At 34.0% G+C, this 20,008-nt stretch overlaps 3 protein-coding genes across 5 annotated transcripts; 2 read left to right on the top strand and 1 right to left on the bottom strand.

Annotated features, from left to right (window-relative positions):
- The first annotated feature begins 545 nt into the window (after positions 1–545).
- LOC110412514 (Preprotein translocase Sec, Sec61-beta subunit protein) lies at positions 546–1,317 on the top strand. Its single transcript, XM_021423055.2, has one exon. The coding sequence runs from the start codon at positions 758–760 to the stop codon at positions 1,079–1,081; it is 324 nt and encodes a 107-aa protein (XP_021278730.1). The 5' UTR covers positions 546–757; the 3' UTR covers positions 1,082–1,317.
- Positions 1,318–2,369: 1,052 nt separating this feature from the next.
- On the top strand, positions 2,370–5,597 carry LOC110412359 (syntaxin-71-like). 3 transcript variants are annotated; one of them, XM_021422889.2, is made up of 9 exons: positions 2,373–2,885; positions 2,983–3,108; positions 3,519–3,681; positions 3,795–3,880; positions 4,008–4,076; positions 4,159–4,203; positions 4,312–4,374; positions 4,499–4,575; positions 5,187–5,591. In XM_021422889.2, exons 1-9 carry the CDS (start codon positions 2,730–2,732, stop codon positions 5,197–5,199), a joined length of 798 nt encoding a protein of 265 aa, XP_021278564.1. In that variant the 5' UTR covers positions 2,373–2,729; the 3' UTR covers positions 5,200–5,591. The 3 variants fall into 3 exon arrangements, with proteins under 3 accessions (XP_089638928.1, XP_021278564.1, XP_021278565.1); XM_021422890.2 differs by having other exon boundaries at positions 2,748–2,885; positions 2,972–3,108; positions 5,187–5,597; XM_089782802.1 differs by lacking the exon at positions 5,187–5,591 and having other exon boundaries at positions 2,370–2,885; positions 4,499–4,579.
- A 166-nt stretch (positions 5,598–5,763) lies between these two features.
- On the bottom strand, positions 5,764–15,793 carry LOC110412701 (uncharacterized). The gene is made up of 4 exons (XM_089782909.1): positions 15,511–15,793; positions 7,624–7,871; positions 7,256–7,540; positions 5,764–6,357 (listed from the first exon to the last, which is right to left on the bottom strand). Exons 1-4 carry the CDS (start codon positions 15,791–15,793, stop codon positions 5,770–5,772), a joined length of 1,404 nt encoding a protein of 467 aa, XP_089639035.1. The 3' UTR covers positions 5,764–5,769.
- Positions 15,794–20,008: the final 4,215 nt, after the last annotated feature.

Genomic DNA, 20,008 nt, shown 5'->3' with positions numbered 1-20,008 from the left:
TACTCCATTGCTATATATCAAAGGTCTTAAGTTGTTTTCTCTTTATCATATATTGAATTTTATTAAAAATCAAAATGAGATAAATTATCGCATTCGTAAATACTTTTTTAATTGTTAACTAACAATATTAATAGTTAAGAAATCAAAAATATTATTTTGAAATATAAGAGATAAAGTGTTATAGTTTTTAATTTTTTTTCCTATTTTTATCTAATTAAACAATTATAATTTGAATTATTTTGAAATATTCAGGAGATGATATTACGTTATTAAATGATAGTATAAATATTATGCATTATCATTATCAATATATATTAAATATAAATTTATGTTATTTTTTTTTTATAAATATCACTTACTTACCTATTGACATTTGCCTTTTTAAATAGGATTTTGACTAACCGTACTAGCGTTTACTTTTCAGAGAGAAAAAAGTGTCAGTATTAACCAACCCTTATCACCTTAATCAATCACGACCGTATAAATTAGCAAGTATTAGTTCATTAAGCAGGTTAATTAATAAAAACAAGTACATTTATTAAAGTATTTACGCCCTGTGATATATGCCGCCTCAACGCCCGAACCTTCCCGACCCGCATTCCATAAAGAACCCTCATCATCAGCGCTCATAACTAATCAACGACCCCTGATCGTTCAGATTATTACCCTTTTACCCTCCGTGTTTCCCTCATCGCCTCCATCTTCTATCCCTGGCGCAGAAAATTGGAAAAACATTCCCATCTACTTCTCCAAAACCATGGCAAGAGGTTCCTCTCAGTCGCAGTCCTCCACTTCCTCCTCCACGTCCCGTCCTGGCGTCATGGCTCCTCGCGGCTCCGCTGCGGCCACAGCCGGTATGCGTCGCCGCAGGCTTGTTGGAGGCTCAGGCTCCGCCTCTGCCACAAGCTCCGCCGCCTCCGGTTCCGGAAGCAACATGCTCCGATTCTACACCGACGATGCTCCAGGCTTGAAGATCTCCCCTACCATAGTCCTCGTCATGAGTCTTTGCTTCATTGGCTTTGTCACCGCTCTTCATGTCTTCGGCAAGCTCTATCGCTCCAAAACCGGAGCTGGACCATGATTCGTGACCCGAACCTGATCTTGTTTTCGAATATCTGATCGGCTCTTGAATCGATAACTGAAATCCTACTGTTTTCCTCTTTTTTAGGTTGTCGTTTGACCGATTTGGTTTTAGCGCTGTAAATGAAGGATGGCAAGGTTGTGATTATCTGGTGTTTTTGATGCGGTGAATTTTAATATCGTTCATGTTATTGCTTGCTTTTGGAAGGGAAATGAATCTGTTTCGTTTTTCCCCAACTTTTTTCTTGAAGTTCCAGAAATGGCAGCTTTGTTCTTCCTTTTACTAGCTTTATTGAAAACTCAAGACTTTTTGGGTCCGTTCTGGAATCAGTTTCAGCCTCAGGAAAGGCATTGATTGCTTGACATTTTCTTCTTGAATCATTTGGGCAAGGAAAATGAATTACTAAGAAACTAGATTTTTTGTAGTTATTTCTGGTAGAATGGAATTTGAATGTTACATTAACTGGGAAAGAAAAGGTGTTTTTTATTTTTTTCATTTTTAATAATTCGTTATCTCTTCAGCTCTGATAATGCCGGAAAGAGGGAAAGTACGCTAACCCACCGGGGTGCCTTTGGAATTTTGTAGCTATGTTGTTTTTGGTGTACAATAGCCAGAGGATGATGTTAATTACTTGATTGATTAAAGTCGTTTGATTGAGCGAAAATTTAATTATCAGCTATGTTGAATTTTCTAATCAAGCAATATTGTTATCATTCCAAAACAGGAAATTATCCAATACATTAAAGAACATTTAATTATGTGCATGGTCCATGATGGTCTATGTGTTGCGTTTTAATGCCCGGTTAAAAGGCTTATAGTGGAGAAACAACGAAAAGCTATATAAGGAATTGGTTAATCCATTAATTTGTTTACTTCCACGGCAAAAGGCTTTTGGGTTAAGCACTGATGACTCTTTATTGGACTATTTAAAATAGAAATCATCCATAAGTGAAATTGCATATATGGACTTCAGTTGGAGAGTTGAAATCATTTATTTGTCTTGAAATTTATTTTGACAAAAGCTATATTTTTCCAGAAATAATATTAATAACTTCATTAAAAGAATCATCAGTTTGGCAATTCCTTATTTTATTGGAAATCCGAAAATAATAAAAATTTAAGTCAATCAATACTAACAATTTGATTTTAAATTTTTTAAGCATTTGCCAATTAATAATAGTGCTTGTTTAGAGTTAAAAAAACTGATAATATATGCTTAAAAAGATACACTAGTACTTGATAGTTTACCATTATCTAAACAAAAATAGATGAGTGGATCATATATTATTGTTGTTACGCACATTCTGTACTGTACATTGATACATCAATGATTTTGATACCGTAGTCCGACTGAAAGGGGAAAAAGGGGACGGTGGGAGTGGGAGCCGGCGGCGGCGAATGACTGAGAAAGGGCAACCCCGCCAAATGAAAACGGAAGAATTAGGCGCGGTGTCCACGCTGTTATTTCAGTTTCCAGCTACCCATAACAACATATCCGCTCCACCCGCAAGTTCCACCCTCCAAAATTAGAAACAACACCGAAACACGACAGCAATGGACCGAAAGAAACCCCATATTTTCTCTCCTCTCTTTCTCTCTTTCTTTCATTGCATTCCCTTTTGCCATTTTCCAAAACCCAAATTAAGAAATGAGTGTAATTGACATCCTCTTCCGAGTCGATGAAATCTGTAAGAAATATGAAAAGTACGATCCCGAGAAGCACTGCGAAGTCAATGCCTTCGGCGACGATGCCTTCGCTGGCCTCTATGCTCTCGTCGAAGCCGACATTGATAAAGCTCTCCATGTTCGATTCCTTTCCTCTCCTCCTTTTTTTTAAAAATTTTATCTTGTTTTCATTTCAAGCGTTATTTTTAAAAATAATTGTATCAGAAAAAATGCAGAAATCTGAGATGGTATCGATGGAGAAAAATAGAGCAGCGGCGGTGGCAATGAGCGCTGAAATTCGTCGACTCAAGGCTCGATTGATGGAGGAAGTTCCTAAGCTACAAAAATTGGCTAAAAAGAAGGTCTAATTCTGTTTCTATAAGCTTTTTATTTAAGCTCCAAAAATATTTATATTTTTCCTTCCCTTTTTAAGTCATTGTTTTTGATTCTAAGAGTGGAAATTAACACTATTTAGGCATTGGAATCTTCTATTAGAAGAAAAAGACAAAAACTTTGGTTATTTAATTTGTTAAAATTTTATCTTTCACTTTAATAACGATTGATTTCGTCTCTATAATGTAGAACTAGATTCTTTAGAAAATTAAGTATTAGTAAGCATATAATTGGAATTAGAGAAATAGTGCAAGAAAGTTAGGCACTGATTTGCCTATGTTCTAAAAGTTCGACATCATCTTGATTGATTATGCAAACTCAAGAATACTGAAGGTTGACAGTGGACTTGCATTGAAAATGCTAATGGTATCTAATTCAGGTCAGTGGAATTTCGAAAGAAGATCAAGAAACTCGTTTTGATCTGGTTCTTGCGCTACCCGAGAGGATTAAAGCCATTTCAGATGGGTCTACAACCGCTGCGAATCAGACTGCTGGATGGGGAACTTCATCATCTCGCAAAAAAATCAAATTTGACTCATCAGGTAATTGGGGTTGGTGATGCTTCTTCCCCAAGTCACAGTTATCTTAAATTCATTGTTAAATTGATTATTGATTTTTTACTTCACTGTCTCCCTGCCCCTGTATCCAACCTCAGGGGAGCATTTTGATAGTGATTTTTGCCAACAAACTGAAGAGTCAAATCAGTTTAGACAAGAATATGAAATGAGAAAAATGAAACAGGCATGTTAGATTCCTCATATTTCATCTTTTTACAATATCTTTAATATCTATTTTGCAACATAAAGGTTGTAAGCCAAGTGTTGCAACTATCTGTACTATCATTTGATTATGTTTAACATGTGTGCAGGATGAAGGTCTTGATATTATATCAGAAGGTTTGACTACACTGAAAAATATAGCTCGTGACATGAATGAGGTTTGTTATGGTGCATATAATTTTAGTTTGGTGATGGTATTAGGAGCAACAAGAGATTAATTATTTGTTTTAATATGTTCAGGAATTAGATAGACAAGTTCCTCTAATGGATGAAATTGATACAAAGGTGAGAATTTTGTTATTTGCCATGTCTTTTTTATTTTGGCCTTATAAGCAAAGAACCATGGAAAAGAATTATAACACATCATTTAATGTTACTATGGTGATTTTACAGGTGGACAAGGCAACATCTGATATTAAAAGAACTAATGTTAGACTGAAGAAAACTGTTACTGAGGTAATTCATACAAATGATTGTTTCAGTTGTCAAGTTCCTTCCATAATTTGCTAGGACTCATTAGACATCTTTTGTCTGGAGAGGTCTAGGGGTTCCAAAAATAGCATTTTTGCTTTTCTTGCAGATAAGATCCAGCCGAAACTTCTGCATTGACATGATTCTGCTCTGTGTAATTCTAGGAATTGCTTCCTCTTTATACAAGTAAGCTCCCTATCTTATCCTCTTGCTTTTCTGAGCTTAGGATCTTGTTTCTAGATGCCAATGTTAAATGTTTTTGCCACCAGTTCATAACATTATTTATTCAGCACAAACTGAATCAATTAGCAGGACATTTCAATGATTAATAGCCATTAAGATGTCAGTTTGTCTTTGATGCAAAAGTAAAGATGCTAGTTATCTTATTATAACTGCAATAATCTTTTTGAAGTAAAATTTTCACAGAGCCAGTTTATGTGATTTGCTTGATTATATTACGTTAAATGCAAACCACGAAATAATTGCTACTCTAAACATTAATTGAATCAAAGACTGGTAGTGAAGTGGTTGTCATTTAGCTAATAGATGCTGATCTTGAGCCTGTAATATTTGAATTATAATGTTTTTGAAGTTGATGCAATTCCTTTTAAATACGTACGGAAATGTTTAACTTAGTTGATGCAGGGAATGTCTCACTTTTATGTCTTGCTTCAATCTAGATCTGCTTAATGATTCTGCCAAGCAAATAATCTGACAATTGTTGATGTTACTTTATCTGTTCATTTGCTCTGTTTTTGACTGAGAATATTTTCTAATGAGTTCTTTCTCTGTGGCAGTGTACTGCACTGAAATGATTCTAAAGGCTTCTTCGACGGCTTTCATTGATTACAACTTTGTATGGAACCAAATTCTTCCATTACTTGAGGTGTTTTCATGTACCCATTCAACACTCAGCCTGTTATTCATTTATAATGCCCTCAGGAAATTGTTTTGAATTGGGTAATTTCATTCACCGCTAGGTTTTTTATGTTACTATAACAGGACATGATCTTTTTGTCCATCAATAAGATATGTGATTTATTGTAGCATTGGCTTACTGAACCAAAAACGTAGTTATTTGCTTTGACAGCTTTTTGTAATTTTTAGAGACATTTTCTATCTGTAGCAGTAATATTAGTCAATTTTACTGCAGTTTCCAGTCAGAAAGCTGACAAATATACCACTACTTACATGCTTCACCTGTAGATCACAAGAACAACGCATAATACATAGACTGCTGATAAGATTTGCTCACTGCCAGCAACAACCCATAATACATGTGCCCTTATCATCATCTTTTTCTGTACATAATCAGAAATTTAAGTTCTTGATTGCATCAATTCAGTGATGAATCAAGGCCTGTTTGAACTGTTCATTGCCTTAAGCATGTATATGTGAAGGCCAATTATTAAGCTCCTGGAATTCAATAATGGAATCTGATGGGCAGGGGTTGTAGATCCCATCTTGAGATTGGTTTTGGCTGGCGTAGTTCAAATCATTTTTGGACAGTATCTCCATAGGTAGAAAATCCTCATTTCTTTTGTCATCGTTCAGCTTCTTGTCAGATGGAAGGAGATTCTCTTCCCCATTACCCAGACTAAGTTTTCTTGTCAGTGGGTTGAAATAATTGTCCAAAGAAGGATTTAATGTAGGCAAATTCACTTTATCAGAACCTTCTTCATAAACTGAAATAAAACTGTTGCGCTCGTTGCTTCCATGGAATGTGGCTGTTGAATTGGTCTCCGTAGGAGATAAAGCTTGACTAGCAAGTAACAAAGCTAGTACTTGGCAATCTTGGTTTAGGCAATTTGTTATCATGTCAGTTCTGCAGTCTGTGAATGTAGGATGTAACTCCTCAATCGTATGTGAGAACCTCATCAGCTCTGTACTGCAGCTGTCTTGAACTTCAAATGTGTTTTTTGATATGTTGCCTTTTTTCCGAACCCGGCATAGCACCCAATCATCCAACTGTGGAAACAAGATGCAACATTTTCATGCATATACAAGGATTAGCCTTTGCAAAACTGGTCTACATGATAGCTTAGCGATCTGAGACAGATGAATGTGACATGGAAAGCTGAGGTCAGAAAGGGGGTTTGGGGTCTGGGTGAGAGGGAAAAAATACCCTGTTATCATGCTGCCAAAGTCAAATCTAGGTCCCATTTATTTTCATTATTGAATACCATGGTCTTGAGAGATAGTTATATACATGAAAGTGCCATACGTTGTTTTTGACTGACCAGGCTCATCTTTGTAAGCGCAATCATTTGGAGTGAAAGAAACCTCAAAAGTTGCACTGATTTTAAAACGTTTAGAGGATTGCTTCATAAATTTTGTGAATCTTTTCAATAGTCAGATAAATTTTTAATCTTCAAGACAAGGTTTGACTTCTCTTGATAATTTTTCAGAATATTTAGATCTAAAGTTTTAAAAAATGATTTTCATGATGGTGGGATTGCAATTTTGGTTATATATCCTGTTGCAGCATGGGACAACAAAACCTTGTGATGCTATTGCTCATATTTCTGAAATACACACAAGTTATAATCTTCTCTGTGAGACTATAGGAAGTAAAGAATCTCTAGACGGAAGAGAATAAAGGAAGAATATGGTTCGCATGTTCTCCCTAGGTTCTTAGAGATTATATGTAGATAGTGTGACTCCCCAAGTCATTGAAGATTAATTTTAGATAGTTTGGCTTCAGGCTTTCTAACCCTGACAGAAATAAAGACAGCAAACATGTGAAAAGAGTAACAGAAGTTTCTGTTGTTTATGTTGTGCATTTTTACTCCAGAACAAGCTATCCTAAAATGCTTTATAAAAGATTTTGGTAACTAGTGTTATGTAGATCAACATGCCCACTTACTCTCATGGATCCTTTTAATCTTGAGGGCTTAATGATCGTCTTCAACAGCCTGTACTCGTTCATAATCCATTCTGTCTTAACTCCTTTTGGGGGTCTACCTGTATAAAAGACCAATGCTTTCTTGACTCCAATATTCTTTGATCCAGAAGAAGTGAGTATAGGCTTGTCAGTGCCGGTGGCCTTCCAATAACCTGAAGCGGCAGCTCTGTTTGGTCTTTCTCCATTTGGGTACTTTCTATCTCGTGGACTGAAGAAATACCATTCATCTTCTCCAAACAAAGCTTTCTGTGCAAAGAATAAGGTTATTGAACAGAAGATAAAAAGTTAGTATCATAGCTTGATTATATTAGAGAGTGGAAAATGAATACATGATGATTAGATAGTGCAGAACACAGACTGGGTAGCTCCCATGGGTTATATTTATACAGATCTATTTCAGCAATTACAGATGCTGGAAGTGGACGTGAAGTCACTTTGTTTTGTAAGTAATGAATGATGAGCTCCTCATCAGATGGATGGAACCTAAAACCTGGAGGAAAATGAAAATTTAAATTGGGTTCCGTCTCCATGGAAGTACTTTTCTTCCCGTTCTTCTCGTAGGAGATGATGAAGAGACCTGGGAAATGAAGAAGCACCAACTATTAATAGAGTTGTGATTACAAGAGAGCACAGTATCAAATATGTGGGGCAACTTAGTACAGAATGGGACATCATTTAAGATAACATACAGGAAATAAACAATTAATATGTGAGAGGTATAAAGGAACGGTAAGGTAAAACAACTTGTTTGACTTTACCTTGTCGATACATGAAAGTGATGTCTGCTTACAAGCCTCTTGGAAGGCACATTGCTTTAGTAGTACATTTTTAGTCCCTTGATGAATTATGATGATTATTCAGGATCTTAATTAATTACTAAATTTACATATTGGAGTAGAGAATGTTGGAATATAGGGATGGGGCATGGTGTCACTATCATTGCTGTTTTAGCAACATGTTCAGAGCTTAAACAAATTTTCTAACCTAGAATTAGCTTAATAAATATATGAAACACACAATTTTGGGGCATCTCATTATAAAATATACACCTCAAAGAAGAATGCTTGTTTCGATAACTTCTATCTTCTCATATTGTGAAGCTTTTGTACTTCCATCACTGTTGTTTAGTGGTTGTGTATATGAAAAACCTGCAAAATATTAGTAGTTGGGTGAGCTCATAAGCTTAAGGAGAAAACACTAGTAGGGCTCAGGTTTCATATATATATAACAGATTTGTCTTCTCAAGAAGGAAAATTCCGCCTGTCAGATCGAGGTAGGGATTGATTCTGATTGTTGAAACGGCTTGATTTGGAAATATTGTCGATTCCTTCATCCTAAGGTAGTGCTGCATTTCATGGGCTTTGCTTTTTCAACTAATTTAGCAGAAAATCGGATGCAAGAGGAAGAAAAGATGCTGTTCTTGTCTTCATTCCTTTCTTTGACATAGTTTTCATACGAGCCATGGTTTGCTTGTGGAAAAACATAATGAAGGCATACCAGAATAACAAATCTCTGGGGTTCCTTGTTTGGTCCTTGTGTCTTTTTCTCTAACTTTTGCTTTGAATGTATGTCGTTAGACATGTTATGTTCTTCTTGACATACATCTTTTGCATGAGAATGAAAACCTCATTACAGCTTGATTTGAAATGTACCCCTAGTCGCAGTAGAGGTTGAAAGAGTATTATCAGTTTGGCAAAGGTGGCTCATAACATGCGAATTTTTCTTTCGATGAAAACAAACTGATGATACCTATGTCTCATTTCTTCGGTAATGGAGACCTCATGGTCATATTTTTGAACTTTATTTGTTCTTAGTATTATCAAATCAGCCTTGTTTGACTTGATTTGATTATGCCATTCTCTGTGGATTCGAATCCTAGGTTCCTGTCTTGTTATGTTCGGCATCTGGCTTATGACCAGGAATTATGCACTGTCAAATGATTGAAATTTAATTTGTTTAACCTGTTCATGCCTCATTTGATGACAAGCATTACCAGATGATAAGGTTTGGGAAAAGCAAAAATCATGAATAAGCATAAAACAGTCGTTCTCTGAAAATATGAATTGAATTTGATGGAGCCATAAGTATCTGAAGACTCAAGTTTTGCAGTTCCTTCTGTTCAAGTTTGAGTAGGAATATGATGGCTTTTTATAAACGACTAAAAAGCAAGTGAAAATTGTGTAAGAAAGAGACAAAAGAATGCAACCGGAAAATGTTTTGCCAAAAATGGAGAAACTACAATTGAAAATGCTAGTCTAACCACTAGTGAAATAAAAGGAAAGGAATTCCCATTTGGGAAAGAAATACTGTTCAGTGTTTGGTTGGCGAATTTTTGCAGTTCTAAAGTTTTACTATATTTTCTATAAAAATAATTACTATCTTTTGGATTGAGAAAACTGAAAATGAAAGATCAAATTTGTTAAATATATTTCTTTTATTTGGTAACACTTGTGCATAGGATTTTTCACTTGTGATTTCTCCCCACTTATTTAAGCTACTTTTAGTTGAAAAATTTGTTTGTTTTTGTTTTTTTTTAAATAAGAGATTATATTAGATGCGTTGATAGTATATACTTTTTATATCTGATTAGGTCACCAAAAAACATTAGATAAATTTAATGTTTAATGGACCCTTATAATTTTCACATTTTGTTTGCAATTCTAAATGCTTATCTTAGCAAAGTAGACATGCATTTAATCATATGGAGCCGACAATTTAGAAGTAAAGTAAAGACAATTTTATAGAGCAAATGCTTTAAATCAATCAAAACCCATCTCTCAAAATTACTGCTACCGCTACCACTAATCACCCTTTCAAAGTTTCAATTTCTTTTCAAATGAATCAAGTCAATTAAATGGAAAAATTAAAAAATTTTCATCAAAATAAAAACGCCACCATTTACTAGGATTGTTCATTATATAAAGCTACCGTTAGTAGGTAGCATGGGAAGAAGTGAGGGAGACGGATAGCCATCAACAGCATGGGAAGAAATATAATCCCCTTGATGGAATGATATTAGAGAGAGAAGGGTGAGAAGAAAATTCAAAAAAAAAATGGGTTAACTCATTAAATATTTAAATTTTTTTATTGATTATTTTTAATTTTACCTCATTAATAGAGTGGTAATTTTTTGTGGTTGGACAATGTATAGGAGCTATGTATCATTAATACATCAGATATAATCCAAAAAATAAATAAACAGTAAATAGCCAAAACATCAATCCTATAAAGTTTTAGCCTTATCTCCTAAGCACCTTGGTTAAATTATACAATTAGTCACTGTACTCTACAAAAAGAATGGATTTAGTCGTAATATAATAATTTGTGTAAATTAGGTCCTTTTACTTTGTTAATTTGTTAATTATAGTTCTTAACTCAAACATTATTAAATTTAATCGTTAAGTATGCTGATGTGATGTTGACTATGTATTGATATGACATGATCATGTTGATGTGGGACAAATATTGGCATGGCATAATATTGATAGGTCCATATGAATTTAAAAAAATTAACAAAAAGCACTCTAACTCTAAATTCATTGAGATTTACCAAAAAAGAAAGAAAGAAAATTAATAACCTAAGAGGTAGAATCAATAGAGGGAGAAACAACTTATTTTGAAATTACATAGTTAAAATTTAAGAAAAGTATGATCATGATTCTTAGCCTTGTTTTGAATTTTAATTCTCAGTGAACATAATTTTCGAAGAGTATTGGACAAGCTGAGAGATTTGGTACATAAAACAACAAAGAAGAATTAGAGATTTTGCAAGGTTTTATTAATATGTTTTTGGGTTCTAAATCGTGCAAGGCTGATTGGGCATAATTAGTTCTCTTGTAAATCCTTTTCATTCTTGTTAGTTTTTTACAAATTGAAAACATATTTCCCTTTAGTTTTCTTGTAGGTATTTTTCATTGCTGGCTTTTGTTTTATTCTGCAAACTAAAATTAGTTTTTTGGATTGTTGTAGGAAAACCTTTCATAGCCAGTTGACTATAAAATAGTTTTTTCAATAATAAAATTTTTTTCTTGTTTTTCTTTTTCTTCCTCTTTATTATTTTCAAATTTTTTTAATTTTACTTTTTCTTCACTTGAGTGAAAAACAGGGTGGTACCCGTGGGAGAAGATATATTCATGTGATGGTGCTTTTGTTAATATGTTTTTTGTGGGTTGTTAATTTTCTTTCTTTATTTGTTTGTAAATCTCATGTAAATTAGGGTTAAGGTGCTTTTATTATATTTTTTAAAATTCATGTGGACACAATAGTATTTCTTTATTTGAACTTGTAGATGAGAATTCTGTCAAAAAAATACATCAAATACCAGTTGTTAGTAGGATGATATTCCAACAGATTTTTCTACTAAAAGATTGTGTGTAAAAAATTTTGAATTAACGGGCACCTCAATTATGACAAATTTTCAACTAATTGTATTTGTCGGAATTTTATTAATAATAGGTGAAAAAAACAAAAATTATGAAATGGTTGGAGAATCATCAAAATTTCGTCAATAATGGCAACTTATTTTTTTACGAAATTTTTTCTGACAAAACTTTACTCCTAAAATAAAGGTAATTCTTTTATCATGTGTTAGTTTTAAGCATAAGTAGGGTCTAAATTGATAGCTTTAAGGTTATATATATAACACATAAAATATATCTTGAGATATGTAAGGTAGACATACAAATTTATTGAATAAAGTATAAAGTTTTTCTTTTCCAAAGTTGGGTTGCATAAAGTGGAAATTAAAGTGACTAAAAAATGAATACAACATATGAAAATAGATCATCAAGAAAGTGTTGTTCACTACTATACTCTAGCATTGAGTTCATGTTAATAAGATTGAGTGATATCTCTCTCTCTCTCTCTCTCTCTCTCTCTCTCTCTCTTTATACATGTAGTTATTACTATCTTTCGATATCATAAAATTTTATTGAAGAGAACGGTGTTTGTAGTAGTCTCAAGACAGTTTTGTTTTTAATTAACCCATAAGTCTTCAGTTTGTCCTAGACTATTAGTTGTTTTTAAGAAAAATTGTATTTCAAAACTATGAATTTAAATAATATAATCCAAGTGCGGAATTGTTTGATTTTTTGAATAATTAAAATGTGGAACCATTATTTAATTTATATTTGTCTTATATCAAAATTATGCTAAATTAATTTGATCTTGATAAAAAAAACAATATTATATAGTTCATAATATGATCTAATAAAATGAATTATGATAAGTGGAGTAAGAATTCATTATATAAAAGTAAGGTTAGATCTCTCTTCATGTTTACAAAAAATATTAAAAATAAATACTTTCTCCTAATATTCATTTTTATACCTTTGCTCACTTAAGCCGAATTTGAGGAAAAGGAAAAGGTAGGGATGTGCCGAGTATGAAGACGAGGCTTGAGACCAAGAAACAAATTTTGAGTTCTTCAAAGATCTCTTAATTCTATGAAGCAAAAAAAGCAAGCCAAATGTGAGGAAAAAGAAAAAGGCAGGCATGTGCCGAGTATGAAAACGAGGCTTGAGACCAAAAAAGATATTTTAAAGAGGAAATTGTGAAAAATAACTCTCTTGAGAAGGTGATTTCAGAAATAGCTTACGATATACAATTAACTATATTTACCTAATTTTGGCATGAGTTGACAAAATACCTTTGAATACATTTCTGACAAATTAATCTCCCAACATCTCCCTCCCATCATATAGAAAAATTAATGCTCAACTATCTCAACTCCCTCAACTCTGTCAACTCTCTAAGCTTTCTCAGCTCTGTCAAATCTCTCTTGCCATCCAGCTATTTATTGAGCACTATCGTCATCGTCCTGTGATTTATCTCTCGGCACCTCAATATATCGTCGTTCGTATACAGACCCTAAAGCAGAAATGACATTGAGGTATATTATTGGGTTTATTGATGTTTTTCACAAAATCACAAAGTCAATGGAAAACTATTAATTTCTTGAATTTTGTGTCTAAATTAGATTATTGCCCAAAGTTGTTACACGTCATGCATGTAACATCTCTAATGCAAATGACTTGTAAAAAGTATATTGAAAGGGCTTGCTTTTAATAACATGTTTTAGTACATGATATGTAATAAACTTTGTCTGTACATGACATGTAGTAAATATGGCGTGTAGCAAAATCATCAAACATGGCATGTAGAAAGTTTTGTTGAAGATGGCGTGTAAAAATATTTCTTTTTGAAAATGGCTTATAGCATATTGTTTTTGAACATGGCAAGTAGAAAAGTGTTATGCACATGGTGGGTAGCAAAATTGTTATTCACATGGCTTGTAGCAAAATCATTGCATATGGCATATAGCAAAATCATTGAACACGCCGTGTAGAATTTTTTTTTTTTTAAGATGGCCATGTAGAAATATTTCTGTTGAACATGTCTTGTAGCATACTGTTCTTGAACATGGAGGGTAGCAACATTGTCATGCATATGGCAGGTAGCAAATTGTTATGCACATCATGTGTAAAATATTGTCAAAACGATGTGTAACATTTTTTTAAACATGGTGTGTAATAATTTTTTTTGAATATGGCGTGTAACAAAATTTGTTCAACATGATGTATAACATGTTTTCAATAAGGAGTGTAGCAAAATTTTAGAACATGGTATGTAATGTGTGAATTAACTAGTTGATAGTGAATTGTGTGAGTAGTAAAATTGAGTCGCGTTATTAATTATTATGAAATCACGTTAGTGGTAAATATGGAGTCACGTTACTAGTTATTATGGAATCATATGACTGATTGATATGAAATCACATGAGTAGTAAATATGGAGTCATGTTACTAGTTATTATAAAATCACATTACTAGTTAATATGAAATCGCGTGAGTAGTAAATATGGAGTCGCATTACTAGTTATTATAAAATCGTGTGAGTAATTATTATGGAATTGCTTTACTAGTTGATATGAAATCGTGTGACTTTTTTATATGAGATTGCATGACTCACTTATTGTGTGCCATGCTTTTTGAAGCAAGGCAAGCAAATTATTATGGACAATATCAAACCACAACCCAACCCCAAGTACCATTATAACATAATATCTAGTTGAATACCCTAAACCCTTAACCAAAAGTATGAGTAAACACATGAAAGTTAAACCACATGTTGAGCAAATTTAAAAAAATATATATATCACAAATTGTTTAGCAAAAAAATTACAGTTTTCCTAATCTAGTTAACTCACAACTCATAAAATATGAATCTTCATCTACTATGCTTGACTCAACCAGAACCAATGAGAACTGACTTCTTTTTTCTCTTAGGTTCATGTCGAATAAACTCATCTCAAGACTGTTTCTTTTGACTGCACTTCTGCTGCCCGATCAGCTATATCTTTTCTTTACATTAGAAGATTCTCAACATTTTGTATCCTCAATTCCAATGTCTGCAATTTATCAGTTTGGTTACTGAGTTTTTCATCATTCTTCACAAGCATATTATACATCACATCATTCGAAATAGGATCTAAAATAACTCTAGATAGACCATTAGATAGAGTATCATGGGTGAAATGAACTGTGTTGCCTTCGATAGAGTTGAATGACTCATCAACACTCATCTCATATCCCCTTTTCAGGAGTCATCCAATAGAGAGATTACAAGGCCTACGACCAGTCTAATCAGCTAGATATCTATTGCTCTAGATTCTTTTCTTTTTAACAAGAGCAGATATAATGTTTCCGTGTGGTAAGGTCGTCTCATCCTGTAGGGTGACTCCTCTCATTCTAATGATCACATATTGTGCAATATTTACACCAAACTGGGTTTCAATTGATTCCATCATCCACAAATCCTAAGCATTAACATGTTTTAAACCACTGATCATTCCTTATACTATGGACACCAAAAAATTATGTACTAGCTTAGCTGTTACAGAATACAAATGACAAGTAGAACATGAATTTGTCATGTATGGTTCTGTTCTTCCTATCACGTTGGCCCATATGTCGGACGGCTTATAAAATAGGGGAACTCTATATTATCCCTCTCTGTACTCCATTTTCAAGAGTTCCCAATATCAAAGTCAGTCACTATAAACTCTATTCCTTTCAAAAACACGTTCAAAACATAAAGGTTAAAATCACTAGGATTTTCAAATTCATTTTCACTCCGTCATATGCTAGAGTAAAATTCCCTAACAAGAGTCAGGCTATAATCCATATTTAGAAAGGTACTTAGACCCTTAAGTTTACCAATGTCCAAAAGCGTATTTAAGTCATGCTTAAGGTTTATGTATTCATTCAAGCTTTCCCAATCTACCACTTTCTCGCACGATATGATGGCATGTTCATTGTTCCTAAATTGTGAGGACAAGGATGGACCGTTACCTAGTTCAATAGAAAAACCAATTAATGCGGCGGGCAGTTCAAGAGCTAGTTTCCATTTCTTTTTTAAGCGTAGACTAGAGTATTCATCATCACTTATAATTTTGTCACCATAGTCACAGACATTGGGTGTGCGAGAAAATGTGGCCATTGCTTAAGATAATGCAAGAAGGTTTAGGTTTAGGGGTTGAATTTACAACTAGAGATAGGTATTATCTCTAAACTCTGTCAAACTCAAGTTTAAATAGTATTATTCAATGCAAATGTCAATGGCAAGTTGGAAACAATCTTTCTATCAATTGACACCTGAACCTATTTTTAATATTTTTTCCTAAGTGGTAATTGCATAAATTGTGATGCGTGTCTTCTTACATTTTTTTAACTGCATTCTTAATGCCAAGATGCTAATCAGAAATGAATATTACATTTTCCGGACAACCAATCACACGACGCAATTGGTTGAGAAATCACGACCAAGACTCTTCGTCCTCCACGTGGCTAATGCCAAATGCAACTAAATATATCTATTCGTTCGCATCTTTACATACCACAACAAACAGAATACCCTTGAATCTGCCTTTAGATGTGTGGCATTGATTGCAACTACAGGTCGCATTAAAACACAAAACCCTAGATATATGACCCGAACACCCAAAAATAATATTTAAATCGTTGTTCCCCATCCGTAGTGACAGCCATGATAATGCCAAGATTTTCACATTCTAACATATAGAAATATGAGGAGAGGAGTTGAAATGACTCTTCTAAGGGACCTAACACAAGACTCTCTACATACTCCTTTGCTTGCCAAGCCTTACCATATAGGCATTGCAATCCTTACTTGCGATTCATCTTTTCTATTATTTCCTTAGGTCTCAATGTGGTTACATACTTTTCCTTGTAGCCTAGTGGAGATAAGCTCACCAATTAACCTCACGTTCACAATTCGGTACCTACATTATAAACCATCAATAGTACACGTGTGTACTTTCTGCAACATCTGAACTTGCCAATATTCTTCCTCAAGCAACTTTGTTGCACGCAAAGCAAACTTGCATGCCATCTTCTTGCAACCAACCTCAAAACAATTATGACATGACTTTTTAACTCTAATATCAAAAAGCTCTTTTAATGTCAACATGCTCAAAGCTTGTTTCAATTCAGCCTTCAATGGAAACACTTTTTCTTTATATAAGTGGTCGTCTATTGATCTGGATTCTTCAGTCACAACTATTTGAAAGGATATCATGTCTACCTCGGGAATAATTCATTGACGAGATACCCTTGTATTTGCCCTCTACTGATCATTGTCATCTAGAGAACGAATGCCATTTTCAAGTGCAATGAGGTTGTCATAAATAGGGTCGACACCCTCAACATCTTCTACTTCAATAGTTATGGCATGGTTATCGCATTGAACCTCTTTTGACACAACAGTTGTGGCATGTCCTATACTGCCATCTGTATGATTGCAATCTAGAATGTCATTGTACTCACCCTTGTCGTCCTCTATACAGTCATCATGTTTGCCAGTGTAATCATCTTCACAGTCATCATGCAACTCATCGTTCCAATCAGCCATACCTTCCTCTTCAACATCATATTCAATTTGATCAGATGCATCGTCATCACTCATAACCATCACAGTGTCGTTTGTGAATGACAACGAACCCACTACATTTTCAAGCCATTATTGATTTGTTGCAAAGTACCAAATATTTCATTTGATACACATTCCGATTGGAATTGTGTAGACATCATTTGCAGACACCTCATGTGTGTACTGGGCTACTCAAACTCATAAGGATACATCAAACGTAATTGCTATGGTTATTTGTTAAGAAATGCATGGTGTGGTATATTAGAATAATTAGCATTCTATTGTAGGTGATTACTGTGTTGAATACCATGTTCATGTGAAATATCGTTTACATTTCGTGCCTTAACTGTCACAAACACAACAATTGCCCTCTCATCTTGCAGAATACTTGCTACATCTTCATCATCCTTGATAATTACGTGTGAAACCCCTGCGGCATGACTAAGCAATGCATGTAGCTCGATTTCATTATTATGTGAGTTGACCTTAGCAACCTCTTCAACCAGCTTCATTAAACCCGAATATGACAAATCACTCCCAACACCTCATTCATGTCTCACCACCTTTGTAAGTGTCATGGACTCAATGACCACTGTATGTAATCATAAGCTTCACATTTGGTAGGCCACTGAAATTTAATAGAAAATAAATATCACAATCAGTCAATTTATTAAACATTACCCCTCAATGCATAAAAATCATTTACACAATGCCTAAATCATGGAATAACATAAAGTTAATATCACAATGTCTAATACACATTCACACAATACCTATAAACTAGTGAACAAAAGCCTCAAAATAAGATATGAATTGCACAAGTCACAAACTGTCAGTCTCGTAATACCTAATAATAAGTCACTCAATGCCTAATCCAGTCACATTATACCAACATAACCAGTCACATACTAGCCCAATGTCACGTAATACATAATAACAAGTCTCACAATACATAAATATTAGTCATGCAATGCATCAAAAGTAGTCAAGAAATATCTTGACACAAGATATGCATTGCACAATTCACGCAGCACCTATAACCTAGTCTTGTAATGACTAACAATAAGTCACTCGATGCCTAATATCTACTCACATTATGCCAATATAACCAGTCACATACTGGCCCAATATCACGCAATACATAACAACAAGTCACGATATCCATTCAAACCAGTCATGCAATATCTCAATAGAAGATATGCATTGCACAATTCACATAGTGCCTATAACCTAGTCTCACAATACCTAATAATAGGTCACTCAATGCCTAATATCCATTCACGTTATGCCAACATAAATCACATACTAGCCCAACGTCATGCAATACATAACAACAAGTCACGATATACATACAAACCAATCACACAATGTCTGAATAGAATATATGCATTGCACAATTCATGTAGTGCCTATAACTCAGTCTCGCAATACCTAATAATAGGTCACACAATGCCTAACATCCATTCACGTTTGCTTCTCTTATATAAATAAAAATTAAGAAATTAGGATAAGTAACCAAGTTATTCAGCATACTATAAATTAAACACAGTAACTCATTTTATGGAAAATATGTGATCAATCAATATTTTTATTTTATTCATTAGCCAAAAAAAAACAGATGATACACCATATGAACCATAGTTCATTTCTTCCTAATCTCACCTACTATTTCATAAATTTCGACTAAAATCTTGTTATTGCGCAGAATTTTTATCTTAAGGACTTCTGTCCTAACCATCAACTTATCCATCAACCCACGCATGTCTTTTTTCATGTTCTGAATTTGGTCCATCAACTTAACCAAATATGCTACAACATTGTCGGGGATATCCTCTTCAGCAGCAAACTCCTTCCCATTTTCGACTCTGGAATGTTTGGATGCCATTAGAATTATGAGATTTTCCTTGAGATAATTTTGATTAAAATGGATAATGGTTCTTTTTATTTATAGGCATGAATGTTGACTATTAGCAAGGTGTTCAATGGTTTTAGGCTTGTTTTCTGATGAATATGGTTAGTTCGTAAATTAATGCATTAACTGCTTTAAAAAGAATTTCAAAGTTCTGTGTCCGTCGAATCTGGATAGTTTTCTGCACCGATATAAGTGGGATTAAAAAGGCTGAGTTGGTTATTAAGCATTCATAATTCTCTTCTAATTTTATAAAATTTGTTATTAAGGGGGTTGAATTAGTAGATAATCAACTTCAGCTTTAGGTAGATAAAGCAACACAATTACTACAAACAAGTTACACAATACTTACAAAACAAGTCACGCAATGCACAACTCACGCAATTCCTAAAATCTACTCTCGCATTACCTCTTATCTAGTTCCACATTATCTAATATTCACTCGCGCCTTGAGTGTCCTCTGTGACAAAAAGGGATTGATTATTGGATTGTTCTTTGGACCTCTCAAGATTCAAAACTCAAATTCGCTAGGCTAATGGCCATAAGATAAGCTTTGAAGCTTTTTGCCTCCCTGCCTTGGGTGAATTCTTAGAGTTTGATCATAGAATCGGATTTCAATGTGGCTTTGGCATGGGTCAGTGAGCAACTTAAACATTGAATTATTGGAGCATTTTTTATGATATTTAAATGCTCACAAAAACGATTGTCGATGTTTCTTTCATGCTCTCATCGCGAGAGGAAAACTCCCTTGCCGATTCACTTGCAAAATTTAGGATGGAAAGGATTGATCTGTTCTGTGCATGATGATGAGTATATAGTGAGGTGGATGACTGAATGATTTTCCCTGTTCTGGCAAC

The sequence above is a fragment of the Theobroma umbraticum genome, unplaced genomic scaffold, assembly GCF_002168275.2.
Source record: "Theobroma umbraticum cultivar Fairchild unplaced genomic scaffold, ASM216827v3 scaffold_95.0, whole genome shotgun sequence".
Classification (NCBI taxonomy): Eukaryota; Viridiplantae; Streptophyta; class Magnoliopsida; order Malvales; family Malvaceae; genus Theobroma; species Theobroma umbraticum.
Note: the sequence above shows the minus strand (reverse complement) of the source record. Positions and strands in the feature narration are given on the sequence as shown.